Below are 22,664 nucleotides of genomic sequence, written 5' to 3' on the forward strand. Positions count from 1 at the left end.
GTAACACTCACGGTCGGTAAATCAATTAAGTCGAGGGTAAATGAAGAAGCTCGAGGTAATTTGGGCTCGCGCTCGGAGATGGCGCGTCGGTCGAGCTAGTTGTCGTAACAACTCCAAATTTATCGAACGTCCAATTCAATAATCACAAAAATAAACAACACGGATCTAAAGCACGGTATCAATTCCCACGTGGGGAAGTCACGAACACACACACAAGTTCACACAACCTAATGGTACCCGGCCTCAGAGTGTCGTCACACACGTCTCGATGATCCGAAAGGAATTCAATGATTACTTTCGTAAAAAAAAATATTAATACAAAAAAAAATTACACCAAAAATCAAACTGGTGAAATTTACTAAAATTGATCGCGATGTTGCGGTGAGGACACCCTGAAGCTAGAATTATCGATCAAACTCATCCTGTGGCCGCAGTAAACTCCTTGAAGTCGGTATTGGCTCGTCAAAAGGCGCTAACTTAATTGGCGGGAAGGCTGGCGGACTGGCGTCGACCTCTCGGCGATGGCGTCTCCCACTTGCACGTGCTGGCAAAATACCTTGGCACTCGGTAATAATCCACCAGCTCAAACGATCGTCAAAAATATTCTCAGCGAGACAACAATTTTAATTACCGGCAATATTTTATCACTCCACCAATTTTTAATTACGGTGAAAGTATCTCGTTAATGGCGTATCAGAATGATAGTCGACCAACAGGTACAGCGTCCAGATCAGAATTGATTGTTAATATGGCTGCCTCCTCGGCAACACATGCTCTTTACTTTTCTGTTGGTTTCAAAAACTCGCATCCAATCATATATATATATATATATATATATATATATATATATATATTAGGGTGTGCCAAAAAAAGACGATATTTTTTTTTTTCACTCTTAGCCCAAAATATGATAGGATATGTCTAAACAAAAATTCTGTCAAAAGGCCAGCTCTTAATTTCAATTTTAAGAGCTCTTTCATCGAACTTTAAGTTTTCCCATATAAATAACATGGAAAGTACGGTTTTAAACAGTATTTTACCCTGCAAGCTGTGAAGAAAATTTTTTTTGATAAAATGAATGATTGGAACTTTTTAAGCATTAAATTTCTGAGAAAAAATTTCATTGAGTCATAAATCAATCGTCATTATTTAAGTTTTTACGGATCTTTGAAATTTGAATTTTTGAAAATTTTACGTTTTTGCATTTAACAGCCAAACTATTGGAGATAGAAAAAAAAATTAAATGGCAATTTTGTAGTTCGTTTGATGCTCTATAACAAAGTTCCTAACAATTTTTTTGTATAATCAATAACAAAAAAGCTACAGACCTACAAAGTTTTGTTTTTATTATTTTTCACTTTTTTCAATTGAACTATCGATGATATAGAACAAAAAATTTAGTATAAATTTTTTAGTATATCAAATTTGCAACAAAATTGTATAGGTGAGATTTTTCGTATTATTGATGGTTAAAAGTTACAGGCTCAACAAATTCTATTTTTATGATTTTTCATCTATATCATGTAGTATATCAATAATATATATAAAAAATTAATAAGAAATATAAAGTACATTCAATTTTTTACAAATTTATGCTTGGTAAACTTTATATACTGTCTGCAGTTCCTAGATCAAAAATTGTTTACTAAAATCCAGTAAGAATCAGAAGAACTACAATAAGAATTTGTGAAATAGAACCCTCCTTAAAGTTGTTTACTATGACTAAATTATTATAATTATGGTTTATGATGAAATATACACGATTAGATTAAATAATGATGATAATAAATTTATAATTACTTTGCAAATAAAAAAGATAAAAAAGTTTTTTATAGTTTTGATTATATATTTAGACTCTAAAGAAATATGTTTCCTTTTCAATATCAATTAATCGCAATTTAACCCAGAAAAATTATTACACAAAAATAAATTCTCAATATTTTATGTTTATGTTTCTATAAATATTAATATTTGCATTGAACTATGTGTTTTCTATAAAAATGAAGTTGTTATTGCTGCCAATATTCAAATTTAAATTCAAATTATCCTAAGGAATTCGCATTTAACGCCCTCTAAGCATTTATTGTTTTACCGCTTAATTGATAAATTTTCCCCGGGAGAACGCCAATTAGTGAATTCTATTGTCTTTCGTTTTAATTAGTCTTCAATTGAGGTTGGTTTTTTAAGAGTTTTTATGTAATAACAACAATTATACTTTTTGGAAAAAAAAACAATGTCTAGTAAAACTAATCAAAGAAAATACATCAACTTAGTTGGCTTCGAATCGAAAAATTTAAATAATTAAAATTACCGATGAATCGTGACGTTTTATGTTTGTTTTTCTACAAACATAGAACAGAAAAACGAATTATCCGCGAAAGTGCTAAACTTGTTCTTTTTGAGGTTAGTAAGGTGTGGAATAAGTTTTCATTGCCTGCAAACAACTCACATAATACAATCGTAAAAATTGAAAAATTGTACAAAGATTGGCAAATAACTCAAGTGAATAAAGCTCGAAAAAGATCTCCAGCTCAACTATTAGTTGAAAAAAATTTCAGAGATTCTCTTGATCGGTTATTTGATATTGCACCGCAGAATGCTTTACAGATTCTGAATTCTCCTCAAAAAAGAATTCTGATTGATAGTCGGCACATCTGTAAAACTAGCCAGTTGTTAAAAAACGCTACCGATGTTCAAGAAGTGCTAAGTACAGCAACTATTTGCCTAGATAATAACTTGAATGTTGTTCAAGTGGAAAGTACAGAAACAAACTCAGACATTAACGAGATTGATCTAGCAGGTATATTAGATAGGTGTAATGATGCTGTGATTTCTATGATCTACACTGAGAGAAAAAATTTATTTTAATTAGCAATGTTGCAATAAAAAGTTAATTTGATAAAACTTTTCATCAATTTCATTTCTTAGCTGAAGAAATTAAAATTTTATTAACAGTAACTTTCTTGTTCAAAAAAGTTTTCTAGATTTGGGAAAAAACAATTTTGGATGTGAATTCGTAAGTTGTCTTTCTAAGATTGTTTTTTTTTTCGAATCAAATAAAATTAATTTCAACGAGAAAGTTGCTATGATAATAATTGGGATTTCTTCAGCTAAGAAATAAAGTTATGAAAATTTTCAATAAGTCTATTTTTGTCACAACAATGCCTATTCCTTTCAAAATCAATTTTTTTTTCTTAGTGATCTCTTTCATGAGCTGATGAAATTGAACTCTTTTCTCAATTTTCCTTAATTTGTACTCTTAAAAATTTCCATTTATAGACTCTATGTTGCCTCTTTCACAACATTCTACTGCTTCTACTGCATCAACTCAATCAAATAGTTCTACTACTTCTGACTTTTCTAATGAACTACCTCTAGAACCAAAACTAAAAAAAATCAAATTAATGACACCGGAAGTTGTTTCAGCAATGGATAGAGCTAACGTTACCAGTAGACAAGCGACACATCTTATTTTCGCTATTGCATCGGCTTTGGGACATAATTTCAATGATGTCTCTATAAGTCACCGTACGGTTCATCGAAATCGGATAGAATTAAGAAAGGAAATTGCCAAAGATTTAAAAACTGACTTGAGAATTGCTCAATGCGTTGTTATCCATTGGGATGGGAAGTTACTGCCTGATATAACTGGCCGGGACAAAGTTGAAAGACTTCCAATAATCTTATCAGGTGTTAATACTCAGCAATTATTAGGAGTACCTAAGCTTGATCGTGGGACTGGGTTAAATCAAGCTATCGCTATCAAGGAAATTATAAATGAATGGAACATCTTGGATCGTATTAAAGCAATGTGTTTTGATACTTGTCCTACAAACACAGGTAAATATACTTATTACAAAAATTAAGGTAAATAAACAAAAATTTAAAATTTTTTGGTGATTTTAAAAGCCTCTAATTTGAAGGAAAATAATCATACAGTATTGTTTTTAAATCTGAACTTTAAAATTTTTGAGCGTGAACAGTGTTGAGGTAATATAAATCATAAGAAAATGACAAAAAAAACTTCCAAGAATTTGCTCATATTCTGTTAAAATTAAAGAAAATTTCTTTTCTCAAGTTTTCTTTTTCGAAAAATTTGTACCTTTTGTGTTCTCTACAACAATTGACATTTGTTGAAAGAGAAAATGTTGCTTCGTAAGGATAACTTAATCTTCAAAAGAGCATACAAATTGAGAAAGATATCTTTATAATTTAAAAGATCTAATTGATTTTTGACGGGTACTTATGAGAAAAATCCCAGCGCTTTAAAACGTTCAGAGTTTTTAGGGCATTTTAAAATTCAAAAACTACAGAAAATATCCTCCAATTATTCATTACATCTTAATTGATACTAAGTAATCTGAATATACATACGCATCCAAATTTTTTTTAGACGAAATTTTGATTTCGAAAAAATTCTTTTATTAACATCCGTTGATCGCTTGTACAGAATATTTTGTAGTTTTCAAGACCCTCTTTTTACTCTTACGGAGATCATTATTTTCTGAGAAATCGATTGTTAAACTCAAAAAAGACTTTTTTACTCTCACCGACGATAACTTAGCACCAAATAATCGAACAGAGTTTGAAATAAAGTCAAAAAGACGAGAAAGAAATTCTCTAGAAGAGTCTTATGATGACGTTTTAAAAAAAATGATTGAAGTCTATAGACCGTCTCAAAGATCAGCAAATATTTGGAAAATTTTTTTTCGATGATTTTCTACTCTATACACTTTGATTAAAACTAGAAATTGAATTAATTGGTTTATTACTTTATTATTAGGGTGTGCCAAAGTTTAATTTCTGTGAGAAACCTTTCAATTGAATTTTGAGTTCTGCTTTTAACAGGAGTTGAGTTTGGGAATTTTCTGAGATATTTTGAGTTGAGACAATTTATTTGAATTTCATAGAATTCTTAACAGGAGCTTTGTTTGGGCATTTCCGGCTCAAATGCGGAAATTTCAGCGGAAATGAGCAAACAAAGCTCCTGTTAAAAGTTCTATGAAAATCATGTAAATTGTCTCAATCCAGAATATCTTAGGAAATGCTCAAACACAGCTCCTGTTAAAAGCAGAACTCAAAATTCCAATTTTAAAAGGTTTCTCATGGGGATTGAATTTTGGCACACCCTATTTATTATACTAAGAAAAAATTTTCCGGTCCATGTCTTTCACGTACACGGTGTATGACTTATTTTCAATACTTTAGTGTACGAAATTCTTAAATTTTTGATATTCTCGAAAGTATCAATTGGTATCGAATTTTATTTAATTTTCTAATCATTTTTATTGTAGGATCTGATAAAGGAACATGCAGTCGCTTAGAACAAATGCTAAAAAAGCCATTACTATATTTGGCATGTCGACATCACATATATGAGTTGATTTTGAGAAGCGTTGTTGAAGTTGTTTGGCCAGGATCAAATTCTCCTAATGTACCGATTTTTGTACGGTTCCAAAACTCTTGGAAGAACATAGACCAAACAAAGTATGAGACTGGTATTCAAGATTCCATTATAAATAAAGAAGTTCACGGTAAAAAAGACGAAATAATTAGTTTCATCGTAACTGAACTGCAGGTAGTTAATTTAAATTATAATGATCATTTCTATTAATTAATGTTCGCACATTCACTTTAAAAAGTATACTCTTAAGTCATAGTTTGAGAGCACTATACAAATAAGAAAATTTAAGAAATATATGAATTTTTTGAATATTTCAATTGAATTTGAACGAGTATATTTAAATAAAAAATAGTTTTACCCATAAGAATCAATAAGGTATTTTCAAGTTTCCAGTTCCTCATACGGATATTTTTAACTTTTAATTTTTTTTTCTCAATAATTTATTGTTAAGATACTTGTAATAGAATACAAAACTATACTGATAAAAAAGTGAACTTTTGAATCAATAGAAAAAATCTTGAACCATGAAAACTATTTTGAAAAAACTGATTTTCTTGAGTCTAGAGAAAAAATTCTTAAGCCAAGAAATTTTCTTTGGTCAATAATTTTTTCTCTTGAATCAAAAAAAATCATTTTCTTCAAAATAGTTTTAATAGTTCAAGATTTTATTCTCGATTCAAGTCAATTTTCTTATCAGTGTATTGATTTTAATTTAATTATCAACGATTTGACCACCAAACGTCGTGCGGATCGAAATAAAACTAAAAAAAAATGATATTTTTTCGGTCAGAATGCAGCTCAGACCATTATTAATGAATTTCCCGATCGTTTTTCCTCCTAAAAAATTTTAGAATCTCTGTTTAAAAACTCAACATTTCAAAATACTATTTTTTGTCTCTCGTTCAAGCAGTTATTGATGAAAGTACCGCCTTTCAAATATCACTAAAAAATTAAAAAAATTCATTTGCTCCTTTAGACTTTTGACTAGTAGTCGAATTTAACTAATACTGAAAACTGACATGAGATTTAATACTAGATCATAGTGGTTTTTTCAGATAACAAATGACTATTCGTTGTAATGTATAATTTGGATCGTAATTTTTGAAATAATTTTCTAAAACTTAATGAACATTTTTATATTCCAGAAAAAGCATGACAGAGATGATTATAAAGAGCTTTTGGAATTAGTGTTAATATTCTTAGGTGGTACTCCGAAAAACGGGATCAAATTTAGAGCTCCAGGACCAAATCATCATGCAAGATGGATGGCTAAGGCTCTATATGCTTTAAAAATCTTCATTTTTAAAAACAGTTTAAAGTCAATGCAACTGAAGTAAATGGACTGAGATATGTCTGCTTATTTCTAGTTAATTTCTACACGGTTTCATGGTTTAATGCACCTTCTGCGATAAAGTCATCCTATCAAGATTTGAATCTGATCAAAAATCTTTATGAATTCCGTTCTGTCCATCAAAAAATGTCTGAAGCAGCAACGGTGACATTTTCAAGACACTTATGGTACTTGTCAGAAGAGTTGGTCGGGTTAGCTTTGTTTGATGACAGAGTTTCCTTACATGCTAAGAGACAAACCGTAACTGCAATAAAACGCGAGAAAGTAATGCTTCGAATTCAAAAATTTATCGTCAAAGACGTAAGCTTATTATTATCGAAAAACATCGAAGATTTTGCTAGCAAGCAATCTCTATTTTTGTTTGAGCAGTATCAATACCGTATCAATTTATGGACAAGGATCCAGAGCTCTGGGCATTTGATCAAGATTATCTACATTGCAAATCTGTGTTTTCAGACTTAAAAGTTGTCAACGATCTCGCTGAAAGAGGTGTTGCATTAATCCAGGACTACAACAACTGCTTAACGAGAAATGAAGAACAAAAACAATATTTATTGCAAGTTGTCGAAGAACACAGAAAAAATTTCCTTACGTTACCAAAAATAAAATTGTAGCTACTTATTCAAAGAAATCAAAAAAAATTTAACTACACGATTGAAACTATGATAATCGTTTTTGTCTGTTATTTTTATTAAGTGATTATAAATTTATTATCATCATTATTTAATCTAATCGTGTAAATTTTATCATGAACCAAAATTATAATAATCTAGTCATAGTAATCAACTTGAAGGAGGGTTCTATTTCACAAATTCTTATTGTAGTTTTTCTGATTCTTACTGGAATTTAGTAAACAATTTTTGATCTAGGAATCTCAATCTTGCTGATTAAAAAATTAACCATTTGTCTCGATAATCACTCAATTTGTATTCATTGAATATTTCTTTAACGCAAAACATTACTGAAGTAACAATAATATTGTAACGATATTGAACTGCAGACAGTATATAAAGTTTACCAAGCATAAATTTGTGAAAAATTGAATGTACTTTATATTTCTTATTAATTTTTTATATATATTATTGATATACTACATGATATAGATGAAAAATCATAAAAATAGAATTTGTTGAGCCTGTAACTTTTAACCATCAATAATACGAAAAATCTCACCTATACAATTTTGTTGCAAATTTGATATACTAAAAAATTTATACTAAATTTTTTGTTCTATATCATCGATAGTTCAATTGAAAAAAGTGAAAAATAATAAAAACAAAACTTTGTAGGTCTGTAGCTTTTTTGTTATTGATTATACAAAAAAATTGTTAGGAACTTTGTTATAGAGCATCAAACGAACTACAAAATTGCCATTTAATTTTTTTTTCTATCTCCAATAGTTTGGCTGTTAAATGCAAAAAACGTAAAATTTTCAAAAAATTCAAATTTCAAAGATCCGTAAAAACTTAAATAATGACGATTGATTTATGACTCAATGAAATTTTTTCTCAGAAATTTAATGCTTAAAAAGTTCCAATCATTCATTTTATCAAAAAAAATTTTCTTCACAGCTTGCAGGGTAAAATACTGTTTAAAACCGTACTTTCCATGTTATTTATATGGGAAAACTTAAAGTTCGATGAAAGAGCTCTTAAAATTGAAATTAAGAGCTGGCCTTTTGACAGAATTTTTGTTTAGACATATCCTATCATATTTTGGGCTAAGAGTGAAAAAAAAATATCGTCTTTTTGGCACACCCTAATATATATATATATATATATATATATATATATATATATATATATATATATATATATATATATATATATATATATATATATATATATAGCAGCTATTAGGGTGCGCCGTTTCTGGAGAACCTTTTAAAATTGGAATTTTAAGTTCCACTTTTAACAGCAGCTGTGTTTGGGCATTTCCTGAGATATTTTGGAGTGAGAGGATTCATTTGATTATTAATAGGATTTTTAACAGGAGATTTAATTGGGCACTTCCGGCCAAATTTTGAATTTTCACCGGAAATGCCTAAACTAAGCTTCTGTTAAAAAATTCTATTAAAATCAAATACTTCGTCTCACCCCGAAATATCTCAGGGAATGCCCAAACACAGCCTCTGTTAAAAACGGAACTCATAATTCCAATTTTAAAAGGTTCTCCACGGGAGTTACATTTTGGCACACCCTAATATATATATATATATATATAAACTTTTGAACCATATGTATTTTCTGACTCAGTTCGTTGAGTTAGGTCGAAATAACAAAATTTATGGAAAGTTACGTCATGAGGACAAATACAATAGTTAGATTTTTATGGAATCTACTAAAAAAACTTTTTCCGGTTTTTTTTTCGTCGATAACTTACGAACGAATCAACCGATTTCGACTGAGCTGGTGGCAATTGACGTGGCTTTTTGATGTCAAGAGCTGACTAGATTTTGGAATCGATCGGTAAAGCCGTTTAAAAGTTATTCCAAGAAATCCACATTTGAAAAAATTTTTATTTGTAGTTTTATTGAAATTTCTCGGAATCTACTGATTCGAATCGGTCCAAATGGTATTCAAAATTTAAGTTTGGTCAAGCCCTTTCGGATGGCACCAACACGATGCAATCGGTCGAGCCGTTCAAAAGTTATAAGAGGTTTACATACGGTCACACTTACACGTATACACACACAATCACACACACATTCGGATATCATCGTGAAAACATTCGGGGAAGCTTCTTTGGACCTCAAAACGTCAATATACGTTGAAAACTCGATTTTCAAGAAACGGTGTAAAACCAATAACTTCCCAACTTTTGAAAATTTTCAATTTTTGTAACGGGAATTAAAAAAAAAAAAGGCCACTTGGCAGCCGAAATGGAAGTAGATTTCATCTATACTATTATTATAAAGAGGGAAGATTTGATTGTTTGTTTGTTTGCATTGAATAGACTTCTAAACTACTGAACCGATTTGAAAAATTCTTTCACTGGTGGGAAGCTATACTTTCTCCGGGTAACATAGGCTATATTATTTATTAATTTTGAAATTTTTGTTAAATACCCTTGCGAAGCTAGGGCAGAATGCTAGTAATGCTAGTAATAAATGAAAATAAAAACTATTAGGATACCATAAATATTGTATGTCTAAAGTTATCGATATCTGCTACAATTTTGATCTGTGTATATGTCGTAGTCTTTTCGCAAAATCCGTCATTTTATCAAATACCTAGGCACTTCCAGAAGCGTCGGCGTTTAGTGAAAAATATTCAAATTGCATTATCAGCCTAGGTAGTTTATGAAATGACCACTTGGCGCCGGCATCTCGTGTTTAAATCTAAGATGCATAACACGACTCTACAAAAAAATTTTCGTTCTGTATCCTAACGTTTATACTAGAATTTTTCGGTTAATTATGCACAAAAATAAAAATAAAATAGCTTTTTTTTGGTATAAAATTTGCTTTTTGTGATAGTTATAGTAATAATACTCATTTATCAATTTTTCATAAATTTTAATTAATATTAATACTTTCAAAAAGACCGCGCGATGAGAGTGGGGTGTTTACATTTACACAGTGCCTCTAGATGGAACTCGAGTCATAAACGACGATCAGGTGTTTTTTACAAGCCCAGAAAAACTTAAAATGTCGTCACGAAAGTGTAAATACGATGCTGATGCATTTTGTTTTATATGTGGTAAATTTATTAAAGTTCGAGACGTAAAATACGAATTAAAGACATCTCACGTTCTCTGTGAAGTCTATGAAGCATATTCTGACTTTCCTGTTCGGAATCAAGACAAGCCATGGGGTCCACATGTTGCTTGTAGTTATTGTAAAAGATGTTTGGAAGGTAAGCAAGTTTTAATTAAGCGATAAATAAACTATAATAGACATATTAATTTTTATTTCTACATTTTCAGGATGGTATCGAGGTGAAAAAAGGTCTATGAAATTTGCAATACCAAGGATTTGGCGAGATCCAAAAGACCATGTTACTGACTGCTACTTTTGCATGGTGAATCCGAGTAAAAGACGTAGAGGTAAAAATGCAAAACCTATTGAATATCCTGACCTCGAATCTTCTTCCGCTCCAATTGCTTATGACCCGACACAACCAGTACCTGAGTCACTAAAAAAATTATCGCAGAAAAGTTGCTCATCTCTTAGTTCTTATAGAAGTAATTCTGATAAGGAGTTTTTGCCTTCAACTGAACAACCAAAACACCATCTTATTACTACAGAAGATTTTAACGACTTAATTAAAGATTTAAATTTGCTAGAAAATAAAGCAGAGCTTTTAAGCTCTCGCTTAAAACAATGGAATTTACTTGATGATGTTAAGATCACGGATCAGCGGACTAGGCATGAAATATTCTCAACGTTTTTCATGAAAGAAGATGGACTTTGTTTTTACAATTACATTAAAGGTATGTTTGAAGCAATTGGCATACTCTGTGTTCCTAGCGAATGGCGTTTATTTATTGACAGCTCTACAAAAAGCTTGAAACCTGTTCTATTACACAACGGAAATAAATTTCCATCTCTTCCAATCGCGCACTCAGTGCATCTTAAAGAAAATTATGAAAGTGTTAAAATCTTGCTTGAATTCGTAAAGTATAGTGAGTATAACTGGCAGCTGATTGGAGATTTTGAAATGGTGAGATTTTTAATGGGGTTACAGAGTGGATATACGAAGTATCCGTGTTATCTGTGCTTATGGGATATCTGAGCAGATTCTAAACACTATATTCAACGGTCATGGCCTGTGAGAATAGAATTGTGTGTCGGAAAAAGTGTTAATGCCGCCTTTGCACATTAAGTTAGGGTTGATGAAACGTCAGAAGCTTTTGGATACTTGAAAAAGTTTTTTCCGAAGTTATCCGTAAGTTGGTCCGCAAATAAGACAGATTTTCGCCGATGAAAAATTTCCAACGTTGCTAAATCGTACTCAAAAAACAAGTTGGAACAGTTTTAAAGCAGTAGTTTCTGGATTTTTAGGAAATAATAAAGCTGAAAACTACGAACAGTTGGTTGAGGATATGCTTAAAAATTTTAAGGCCATGGGCTGCAGGACGTCATTAATTGTACACATGCTGCATGCTCATTTGGATAAATTTAAGAACAGCATGGGAGCATATTCAGAAGAGCAAGGAGAACGTTTTCATCAGGACATCATAAACTTTAAACAACATTATCAAGGATAATACAATGAAAACATGATGGGCGACTATATTTGGGGTTTAGTGAGAGAAAGAAGTTATGAACATAAAAGAAAAAGTAAAAGCGTGCACTTTTAAATTATTTTCCACATTTCTGTAAGTTACTTTAATAGTAAAACTTAATAAAAAAAATAAACATATTTATTTTGATAGTTTTATTTTCAATAAAAAATTAAAATCAGAGATTTTGAAAAATACCATTTAATCAGTCTCCTAAACACAAAAGCAAACTTTTTTATGCCATATATTTTTTTTTCGTCTAATTACGATCTAAAATATCGAAATTTTTTGCTTTGCAGTCAAAGTCAAATTTGGTGTTGACCCATTTAATCAGACGTATAAAATAGTTCGGCTTTTCTTGTAATACTATAACAACTAAAATCTAAAGAAACCATGTTATCGAGATTAAAAATTTCACAATTGTTGAAACTTAAAGATTATTAGGTGACTGAATGGTAGTTACGGACAACGTATCGGATAGCTTGGTAGAGCCTTTAGCGCGTAACCAAACGATTCGGATTTGAGTCCCGGTCTGGGCTGTCCGAATTATTTTTTCGGTTTCCGAAAAATTCCAACTGAGTAAGGTCCCCCTTCCCCCTTTATCTTTTATTTTCCCAGTTACTAAATTTGTCTTTAATGACAAATTTAGCTATAAATTATGGCTTTGAATTAAAGAACTTTGCTTTTGAAATTAGCGGAAGGTTGCAGGGATGGCCTGTAAGATTAACCATTTTACTAATTTTTTTTTTATATTTTCAAGGACCAAATAATGAGAACAACAGATCTACTGCCAGTAGTAGAATGACAAATTCTGATGGTACTTCCATCGTTACATCAAGTGTGCCATTTTATACACCACCATTCCCATCGATTATTCCATTACCAATCGTACCGATTCCACCACTTCATTTAAATACTCTGAATGAAGAAGAACTTCATGAGATGGAAGGAAATTTACGACAAGCAGTCGAAGCTAGAATACAAACACTTCAAAGAATTCAACTTCTTCTCGACGCAGCTAATGTCATGATGAACCAATATCAAAATGCAACAGCCACATCAAAGTTAGTCACTAATTTTTTTTCTTTATTTATTAATATTTAATTTTATTTAGTTTCTAAAAATTGAAATTAATATTGAAAATAAAGTATACTTGAAATGACTTCTAATGGTTGAACTGAAAAAGTAACAATATTAAATTACTCTTGTGTAACCCTTTCCCGGCTTGGAGTATAGGTGAGTTTAAGTGTGAGTCGTTTGGGGATGGAGCCAATTAAAGTTCGTTGTAAGGCTTTATAAGTGAAAGTTTAGTTGTGGTAGTGTAGGCAAGCGCCTCCTTCTACCATTTTTCTGGCCCTCTCTTTAGAAAACAGACTATAGCTCTCTTACTTCAAGAAGACGTATGATTCAAATTATGAGTAGGGATTCAAGCTCGACCGGAAAAAGGTTGAAGATGTTCAAAAGTGTTTAAAAATATGAGGGTATCATCTTAGAACTTGTAACAGGGAAAATCGAACTTCCCACGCTTATTATCGACCACATAATTGACGCACGGTAGGTAAGGGCTTTCCCTTACCTTTCGATTTTTGACAAGAGTTTCGACTTGTCACCGGGCGTGCCAATCGAAAATCCCCACTACTGTCCCCGGAAAATTAAGCGGGACGTAACAATAAGAAAGTTTGAAAGCTTGAGTTCGGGGGTTATAAAAGAGCCGGCAAGAGAGACATCGAGGCTTTTGAGCCGGTGACGCTTTTTGAGAGAAAGGCTTTTCCTCTTCTGGAAGCCAGTGGCCTTTTGCCTTTTTAGATCAGTGATCTTTGTTTTCGGCCAGTTTAAATTAGTGCAGTGCAGTTTCGGTCATCGAGAATAGAGAAGCAACCACTGAGTAATTTATCATGGCATTTAGAATTTGACAAACCCTGACCGGAAGCCAGCACCCTAGTTCGAGACGACGAACCGCCAAGCTGCTGATCCTGCCAAGTTGGACCTGAGCACCAGTCACCGTTGGAACTAGTAAAAGTTAAGTCTCAGATATAGTTAGAATTATTTTAGGCCAGATTTTAATTTGTTAAATTAAAAGGCTGGAATAATTGTAATTAAATTTTGTAAATTAATGATCGCTATTATCTCAGGCGTTACTTTTATATAACGATACTATCATTCTAATACGTCGTATCCCACATTTAGAAAATTTTACAGCAGACGGTAAAAACAGTTCATTTTTAACATTGATTAAATGGGATTCAACAGATGAAAATATTTATTTAAAAATAGTTATTAAACTATTTGAGCTTCAAATTTTTAATATGATTTGCATAATATTATTGTGATTCTATTTTAAAAAAAAAGTCAAGATGTCAAATTTTGTGGAATACGATGTATTAGAATGGCAGTATCGATAAGTAGATGTGATCTATCGATAAGAATAATCTAAGTAGACGACAGTAGGTTCTTTTATACGTAAATTATTCATCAAGGTCATTTAGATAGTTAGTTACAGGTCTTTTGTTATTTTTAAATCATTTTAGTTAAAATTATCACGTCAAAATTTGAAATAGTAAAAGTTATTGTAAAATTTAGATAGTGTAGGTTTCTCTGAAAATTTCTGTAGTTGAAGGTTAAATATGACGCGTTAAGATTACAGTAGTTGAGTTTGAAAATTTTGTGAAATTGAATTTAGGCCAGTGGGCTGAATTTAATTAAATTAGTTTATTTAAGAAATTTTGTTAATGAATTTAGTGAATTAATTTAGATAAGGAATTTAGTAATGAATTGAATTAGTAAATCGGTATTTTGTATTGAATAAGTATTCGGCGATTGAATTTTGTGAATATTGGAATTATGGTAATTTAGTTGATTAGTAATTAGGAGAATTTGAGTAATTAGAGAACTTCGGGAACTTAATTTAATGTCCGGTGGACGATTTTATATGGAATTTAGTAAGTAAGGTTTTATTTGGTAGTCCGTCAGGTTGACGAGATAATTATGATGTTATTTAGTGGCCCGTCAGGTTGACGAGGTAAATTATGATGTTATATGGTAGTCCGTCGGGGTTAACGAGGTTATTTATGGTATTTTTTCATATTCCATGAGGTTGACGAGGTTTTAGGTAAATAAAGAGTTAGATGATAGATGCGTAATGGTCTATGGTTAAGAAGATAAGTTATATTTAGTCTGTAAGATTTTTGGCTAGTTGCTGCGTAGGTGAGAAGTTCTCACAATTAAGTTAGTTTTAAGAAAAATATTATTGATAAAATTTGTTAATTTTAATTGTTTAAATTGAATAAATCATTTTATTTTTGTTATTAATTTTTCACAGTATTATTTGCAGCCCTCTCAAACTTCTCACGACCCGACCTTTCTCCTCTCATGCTTCCTCGGTTTCTGGGACACCGTGTCTAAAATCCCAGTGGTGCCCTTTTTAAGGAGGAAAGGGGTGACCAATTGGACTGGGCTAACCACCTGCGTTACAAACTAAATCTTATCCTCGCATTCTTGCACCCACGGTGTATTCACAATAGATACACTGTGTATATGTCGGAAATACACCGTTGATACATTGTGTAGCTGTCCCATTGGTACACTGTGAATTAACAGTGTAATTGCATCAGTGTATTTACGGTGTTTTCACAGAGCATAAAAATATCTAAAGTGCATTCCCACAGTTTCATCAGGACAACAATGAAATTTTCAAAAATTTCAGATTAATTGAAAAAAGAAATGAATATTTTGATATTCTCTATCTCAATGATCTACTACAGTTTTAGTACTTTTTTTTTATCCCTTGCCGGTGCAGTCCAGCTGGCCTTTATGATGATATCATGTACAGCCAATGTTTGTTCAGCAAAGAGCCGAGTTCTCAAAGTCAAAGATTATCGAAAATTAACCTAGCGCACAGCTAAAATGATTCAAACATGGTGGGACCCGAACCCATGCCTGGCCAGTACTCATAGGTCGAAGCCAAGCACGTTAACTGCTCGGCTACGAATACTGTTTGTTTTCAGTACTTAGTTTTTTAATTTGACTAATAAATAGTGATTTACGCTTTTAGCGTGAATTTACCTAAATGGGTGTAAATTGGATCTCCGACGTGAAGCTAAGGACAGTGTTTTCCTCTAGTTTTCCCAGTCATGCCACAAACATTAAAGCGAATATCGTGAAATCGACATTTTCGGAATTGTCACTGAATGGCTGAATGACACAATAATTTTTGGAAGTTATCGCTCAGAAAGTTTAGTCACGCTGACGATCTTTTTGGAGATCTCCAGCGTGATTTCCAGCGAGACTTCCAAAAAGATCGTCAGCGTGATCTCCAGCGAAACCTCTAGAGAGACCGTCAGCGTGATCTCCAGCGAGACCTCCAGAAAGATCGTCAGCATGATCTCCAGCGAGATCGTCAGCGTGATCTCCAGCGAGACTCCCAGAAAAACCATCAGCGTAATCACCATCGAGACCTCCAGAAAGATCGTCAGCGTGATCTCCAGCGGGACTCTCAGAATGACTGTCAGCGTAATCTCCAGCGATACCATCACCGTGATCGCTAGCAAAATTACCAGCAAGACTGGCAGCAATACCATTAGCACAACTTCTAGCAAAACGACCTCCAGCGAGACCATCAGCGTGATCTCCAGCGAGACCTCCAGAAAGACCGTCAGCGTGATCTCGAGCGAAACCGTCACTGTGATCGCTAGCAAAATTACCAGCGAGACCGGCAGCCGTACCATTAGCACAACTCCCAGCAAAACGACCTCCAGTGATACCGACAGCGAGACCTCTAGAAAAACTATCAGCGTGATCTCCAGCGAGACCGTCAGCAAGATTTCTAGCGTGACCTTTAAAAAGACCGTCAGCGCGATCTCCAGCAAAATTACCAGTGAGACTGGGAGCAATTCCTTTACGCGATCTCCAGCGAAATCGCCAGCTTGTCACTGTTCACTTTTATTCATTTCATTAAACATTTTAGTTACAACACGGTGTTTCTAATTCTCTTCTTTATTTATCTGAGCAACACAGACTTGTATTTGTTTACAAGCACCTTCACATCTGCAAACTAACCTGTTTTTTTTTTTGACATATTCTTTATATTTTCATGTTGGATTAGCAATCTAAATTTTATTTTTTATTCAAGCTGCTGTCTTCACTTAATAGCGATAAACAAAAAAACAATTTATTTATTACGACCAATCAGAACACTTGGCTACGCCTATCTTCTGTCTCTCTCTTTTAAAAAAACTAAATTCTCGGCCCTAATAATAAGTAAGCCTGTGTGGACGCCCCGCAGTGCTCGAAAAGAAAAATTACTAAGCGAGTATGACAAAAAATACTGAATGTACGCTAGGATTGATCACTAGCTCTTGTGACTTGAAATGTTATTTTTTATTTACTAGTTAATTACAAGTATATAAGTCTGGTACTCAAAGGATATACACTGTTAAAAAAATTTGTAAATTTAATAATGGTTTAGGACACAAGCGTAGAATAAAATTCAAAATTCCATTCACGGAATCAATATTCAATCTGTTTATAACAATATTACGGTATAATCTTATTTTTTACAACATATCTCTGAGATTACACTGTAATGTAACGTTGGAATTAAAAATCTGACAAGCTATTAATGCCATCTCTATTTTGTAGAACAAATTCAAATTGTAGTTAATTAAACTTTGTGACCAAGGTGACTTAATTTGTGTATTAGGAGTTTTTTGTTTATTATTATTGATTGAAACAATTATTATGATTTATCAAGACGATTATTATTAATTTCCATTATGGTGTTACTTTAGTTAGTATCATTGTTACTGTAAGTTTAATAAAATTATAAATTTGAAGAGGTGAAAAATTATTTTGAAGTCGAGCGAGTTTAGCGAGTAGAAGAAAATAATTGTAAAGAATTTAAAAGAACGGGAAATTACTCAAAGTCCCGAGCCGATTAGTATGGATAAGAAATAATTTTGTAAGAAATTATTTTAAAGAATAAAATAATTAATAATTATTTTAAAGAATAAATTATAAGCGACTTAACTAAATTATTTTATGGAAAATTAAAACTTGGATATTTTCGACGATTGTTGAGTTTGCGCGGGCCTCGATAGAGGGCGAAGATTTCTCTTTTATGTATATGGTTCAAAAATATGTTAAGCACCGTTTTGAAAATAAATTTAGACAAGAGATTCTTTCTCGGGAGAATTACTCGACTGAAGACTATTCATCAAGTAATTCGAGAAGATGACACTTTACCAAGAGTCCGGCTGAGACATAATAGTCTAAGAGCCAGTGGGCGACAGACCGAACATGTTTTAGGAAAACCTAAAATTTTCTCAGTGAGTCTGTTCTACCTACCAACCATTAAATGGGGGCTTGCTAAGCATGGTCGCGGTGGCATCGCCTTTACTCAGGTGCGACAGGTGTGAAAATTTTATGAACTAAAAATGTATTGTAGGAATGCTACCGTTTGGATATATTAAAATATACTATTAGAGCTATCTAAAATCACACACACACAAACACATACACACGCACACACACAGGGAGGGTAGCGTTGTTTGCGTCCGTAGGTTCTGCTTTTACACCCTACATGTGCTCTCTGGGTAGTGCCAAATGAACATCACAAGCAACAATATGGAAGTGTCACAGAATTTTCAAACATTCTTTACAGAACAGGGGTAAGATACCTCAGTGCCGGCGAGGGAAGGCGTGCAAATGGGCCTGAACTCTTCGTTATCAAGCGACTTTTATGATAGCGGGGTGCCCCCATGGCTCTGCTGTCTGGAAATGCTACAGGGAGTACGAAAACAGTCCCGATGAAAGAAGATGGACAGCCAATAAAAGTTCCTCCAAAAAGTGGAGAACCTTTCGCTCCCGTCACTAATCAAACCTACCAAGGAAGGATTAACTCTGCACTGACCGTCACCGGCCGACAGTCGCCAATGGAGAGGCTCGGTAGCAAGATCGAAGAGTTAGCCGACTTCATGAAAGACAAAAAGAATCTCCATCATGAGATCAGAAAATTGGTTACATCCATGGCTACAGCATAAAGATGAGCTAACAAATCACCAGGCATGTCGGCGTCAACGACCCAAACAACTTCGAGTCTGACCAAAAAACCATAGCCTCCTTTGGTCATTCCTGAGAAACTACCACAGCAAAGAAAAGACAACAACAAGAAGAGGCCGTTGTCCACGCTCAGCCCTTATTCAACAATCGAGAAGCCAGGGGGTCATTCATTAATTACGTAAGAGTATTAAGGGGGAGGGGGGGCTAAGAAAATCTCTACATGTCTTTATGTTGGGGAGAGGGGGTGAAATTCATTCTTACGTAATATATAGTGAATCAATATTCAATATTAAAAATTTAATTCCGTTTTGGATTTCAAATTGTTTTCTTAATTTTAAAGTATACAGTCAAATTTTTATTTTATTTCAATAATTTTTATTGCTTATTGCTTATTGAAAAAAAAAAAAAAAATGTGTGTGTGCAAGTCACACACGGTAGAAGTGAAACTTCTGAAAAGTCCCTGAATAAAAATACTTATTAAAAAATTAACAGTCGCTTCATGTAAACTGTGTATTTATAAATACATAAAAAAAAAATTGAGATTATTGAAAATAATTCAAATCTCATCATTTTCGATACTTTTTAATATTTTCAATCAGGGGTAGGCTACGAGAGATTGAGATAGATATATAGAGTATCAGAAGTATTAGGATAAATGTGAGGTTAATTATTTTTCACCGAGCCTAAAAATTATTTAATATTTTAATTGGCTTGTTCAAGTTTACTAAGTTTTTCGCTGGACTGAGCTTCGATAAGTATACCTTCTGTCCAGTTGAGAAGAGACAAAATAAAGACCTTAATCAGTAAAAATCGCTAAGAAGAAATTTCGACTGGACTACTTGCATTGTTTTCTTATAGATATTCTTTAGAGAGAATGTAGTCACTTTTAGTTTTTGGTACATGATCTGCTAAGATCTCCCAAGAGCTTAGTAAACTTGTACGAGCCCGAAGTAAACAATTATATTACATATATTACATATTATTAAGTCTCTATATTTTCGCATTAAACAAATAACACGAGAGGTTTATAGTAACTGAAGTAGGAAACAAATGCACTAGTTTTAATTTGATTCATATATCTTTGGGGTAATAATTTACAAATACACGGAAAAAAAAACTCGAAAAATTACAATATATAATGTAACATGGCGCTCCTTGATGAAAACTGGAAAAATTACAGTTTTCAGATTGTAATTATTACAGATTTTATAAGAAATACATTGTAGAAAGTAATATTTACATTGACAGCTCTGAAAATTAACATTAGTAGTTTAAATTTAGAAAAATGTTATTTCGAACTGTAATTTATCTATTTTTTAATACGGCGGGACACTTATTTTATTACTATTTATAACGTAATTGTTCGAGTTTTCTTTTTTCCGTGTAGGATCAACCCCATTTTGGGCCGTAAGTAAGTGAAAAATTGAATTTTTTTTTCATTCTGCTTGTTTTTGCGGTGCATTTAAGATAAAAATGTCGTGAAAGAAAAAAATAATGACTTCGATATCTTTTTTGTCTTCAAAAAGAGAAAATTATGGCATTCATTTTTTTTGGATTGAATTTCTATTTTATATTTTTTTGATGTTTTAGATATATTTTTTTAAAAGTCTATAAAAAAAAAGAACAATTTGAAAAAAAAATTGTTCAATTTGATGAAAAAAAAAATGAGTAAAACGGTTCACCCTAGAGGCCATCCCTGTAACTTCCCACTAATTCCATACCTGGGCGCTTAAAATTGTACTTATGACGTTTTTGAGATTTTTGAGCTCAGAATATAAGTTATGTGATATTTTTAGCTCGTTGAGCTCAAAGAGATAGTATTTCTATGCATTTGAGCTCTTTGAGCTCAAAAGTCTGATGGAAGTTTCATAAAACACTACTTTTGGAATTTTCAAACCGCAATAACTTTTGAATGGATCTACCAATTTTCACGCGGTTGGCGGCATTCGACGCATTTTTATCTGCCTTATAAAGAATTTTTAAGTTTTAGTTGATCGAACCAACAATTCCGAAGTAATTTCGAAAAAATACTTTTTTCGATTTTCTTTCGTTCACGATATATCTCGAACGAATTAACCGATTTCGACCAGCTGGTGGCGATCGACGCGATTTTTTATTGTCTAGAGCTAATAAGTTTTTGGAATAGATCGGTGGATCCGTTTAAAAGTTACCAAAAAAAACCACATTTGAAAAAATTTTTTTTATTTTTTTCAAGATTTCTCAAAATCTACTGATCCGAATCGGTCCAAATTATACTCAAAATCTAAGTTTGGCCAAGCCCTTTCGAATAGCACAGTCCGCGATAAAATCGGATGAGCCGTTTAAAAGTTATAAGTGGTTCACATACTTTCACACACACACACACACACACACACACACACACACACACACACAAACACACACACACACACACACACACATACCTCGGGGCAGAAGAGATACTGCTACCGGGCGCGTCTCCCCGAGCGGATGGGAGAACGCTCGCTGTCCTTGGATGACACTTAATCTCTTAGTTGATGAGGTACAGCGGGTAGGAGCCAAGCAAAATAACCAAACAAAATACGCTCCCGTGGACAAAACTCCCCTTTAATGGGTTGGTCACACTAACTGACCTAACAAGACGATCGTTCTCTGCTGTGACCCACTGGGAGTGACCGGAACCTGTATCGTAGTTTCCGACGATGCAGGCCACGGCTGATGTGAGCTTGCTCTACCGAGGTGTAAGTTGCAGCAGTGGATCAGGAGCCAGCCACTTCGGGCCTTGATCAGGAAGTACGCAGTGAGTGTTAGAGATCGGAATCTTCACCGCTCCGAGCGAGTCTAGTCCGTCCGTGTATTCCGGGACTGGCTAAGTGTCGGCTAGGCCTCAGGGAACTGGGGTAGGAGTACTATCTCCGAGGGTACACCCGTTCCTAGTTATGGCAACCCGCTCCACTCCGTACGATGCGCTGGTAAATTAAAAAGTATGAGTAATGCACAGGAAACAAACAAGAGTGAAAACGGGCCTCATGCCCAGCAAGACGCACTGCTACTTAGTGCAAAGATGAAGAGGACAGATGCGCTGGCACATCTGGAGAAGCTAGTCAGTGGACTGCAGGACTTTCTCCAAACCAAGCAAAATGTCCACAAGGAGATCAAGTCGAAGTCGACGAACATCTGCAGTGCCCTGAGAAGGTTCAAAAAACTGGACCAAGAATGGCAGGAGATCCAACAACAACACGGTAATATCGTGATGAAGACGAGTGTGACAGCGGTTTCACCAGCAAAAGCCGACACGTTTGTCGAGGAGATGGACACAGGTGGCGAGGGTGACGTCGAGTCAGTTGTTGAAGACGGAGAGGAAACTGGAACTGATATCAGGCCCGGGAAAAGGAAAGAACGAAATTCCCCAGACTCAATGACCAGCCGTACAAAGAAGAAGAAGGACCTTAAACCAAGTCCCCCGAAAAACGCAGTTACACAGAACGGCGGAAAAAAGGAGGTGAATGAATGGCAAAAAGTCCAGTCAAGGAAGTCCAAGAGAGAGCAAGCAGTAGAAAAGCTCCAAAAGCAACCGCCGAAGAAGTCCAGGCCAGAGCCTGATCGGAAAGAACCGCGCAAACGGATCAGGCCGGACGCACTGATCAT

At 33.5% G+C, this 22,664-nt stretch overlaps 1 protein-coding gene across 1 annotated transcript in view; it reads left to right on the forward strand.

Annotated features, from left to right (window-relative positions):
• LOC123263005 (E3 ubiquitin-protein ligase synoviolin A) overlaps positions 1-22,664 on the forward strand; it is a 233,649-nt gene that overhangs the window by 191,759 nt on the left and 19,226 nt on the right. The window contains exon 7 of the mRNA XM_044725521.1: positions 12,742-13,045. Coding sequence (XP_044581456.1) covers positions 12,742-13,045 — 304 coding nt within the window. The remainder of the gene's footprint in view (positions 1-12,741; positions 13,046-22,664) is intronic.

This window comes from Cotesia glomerata, linkage group LG1 (assembly GCF_020080835.1).
Source record: "Cotesia glomerata isolate CgM1 linkage group LG1, MPM_Cglom_v2.3, whole genome shotgun sequence".
In the NCBI taxonomy this organism is placed as follows: Eukaryota; Metazoa; Arthropoda; class Insecta; order Hymenoptera; family Braconidae; genus Cotesia; species Cotesia glomerata.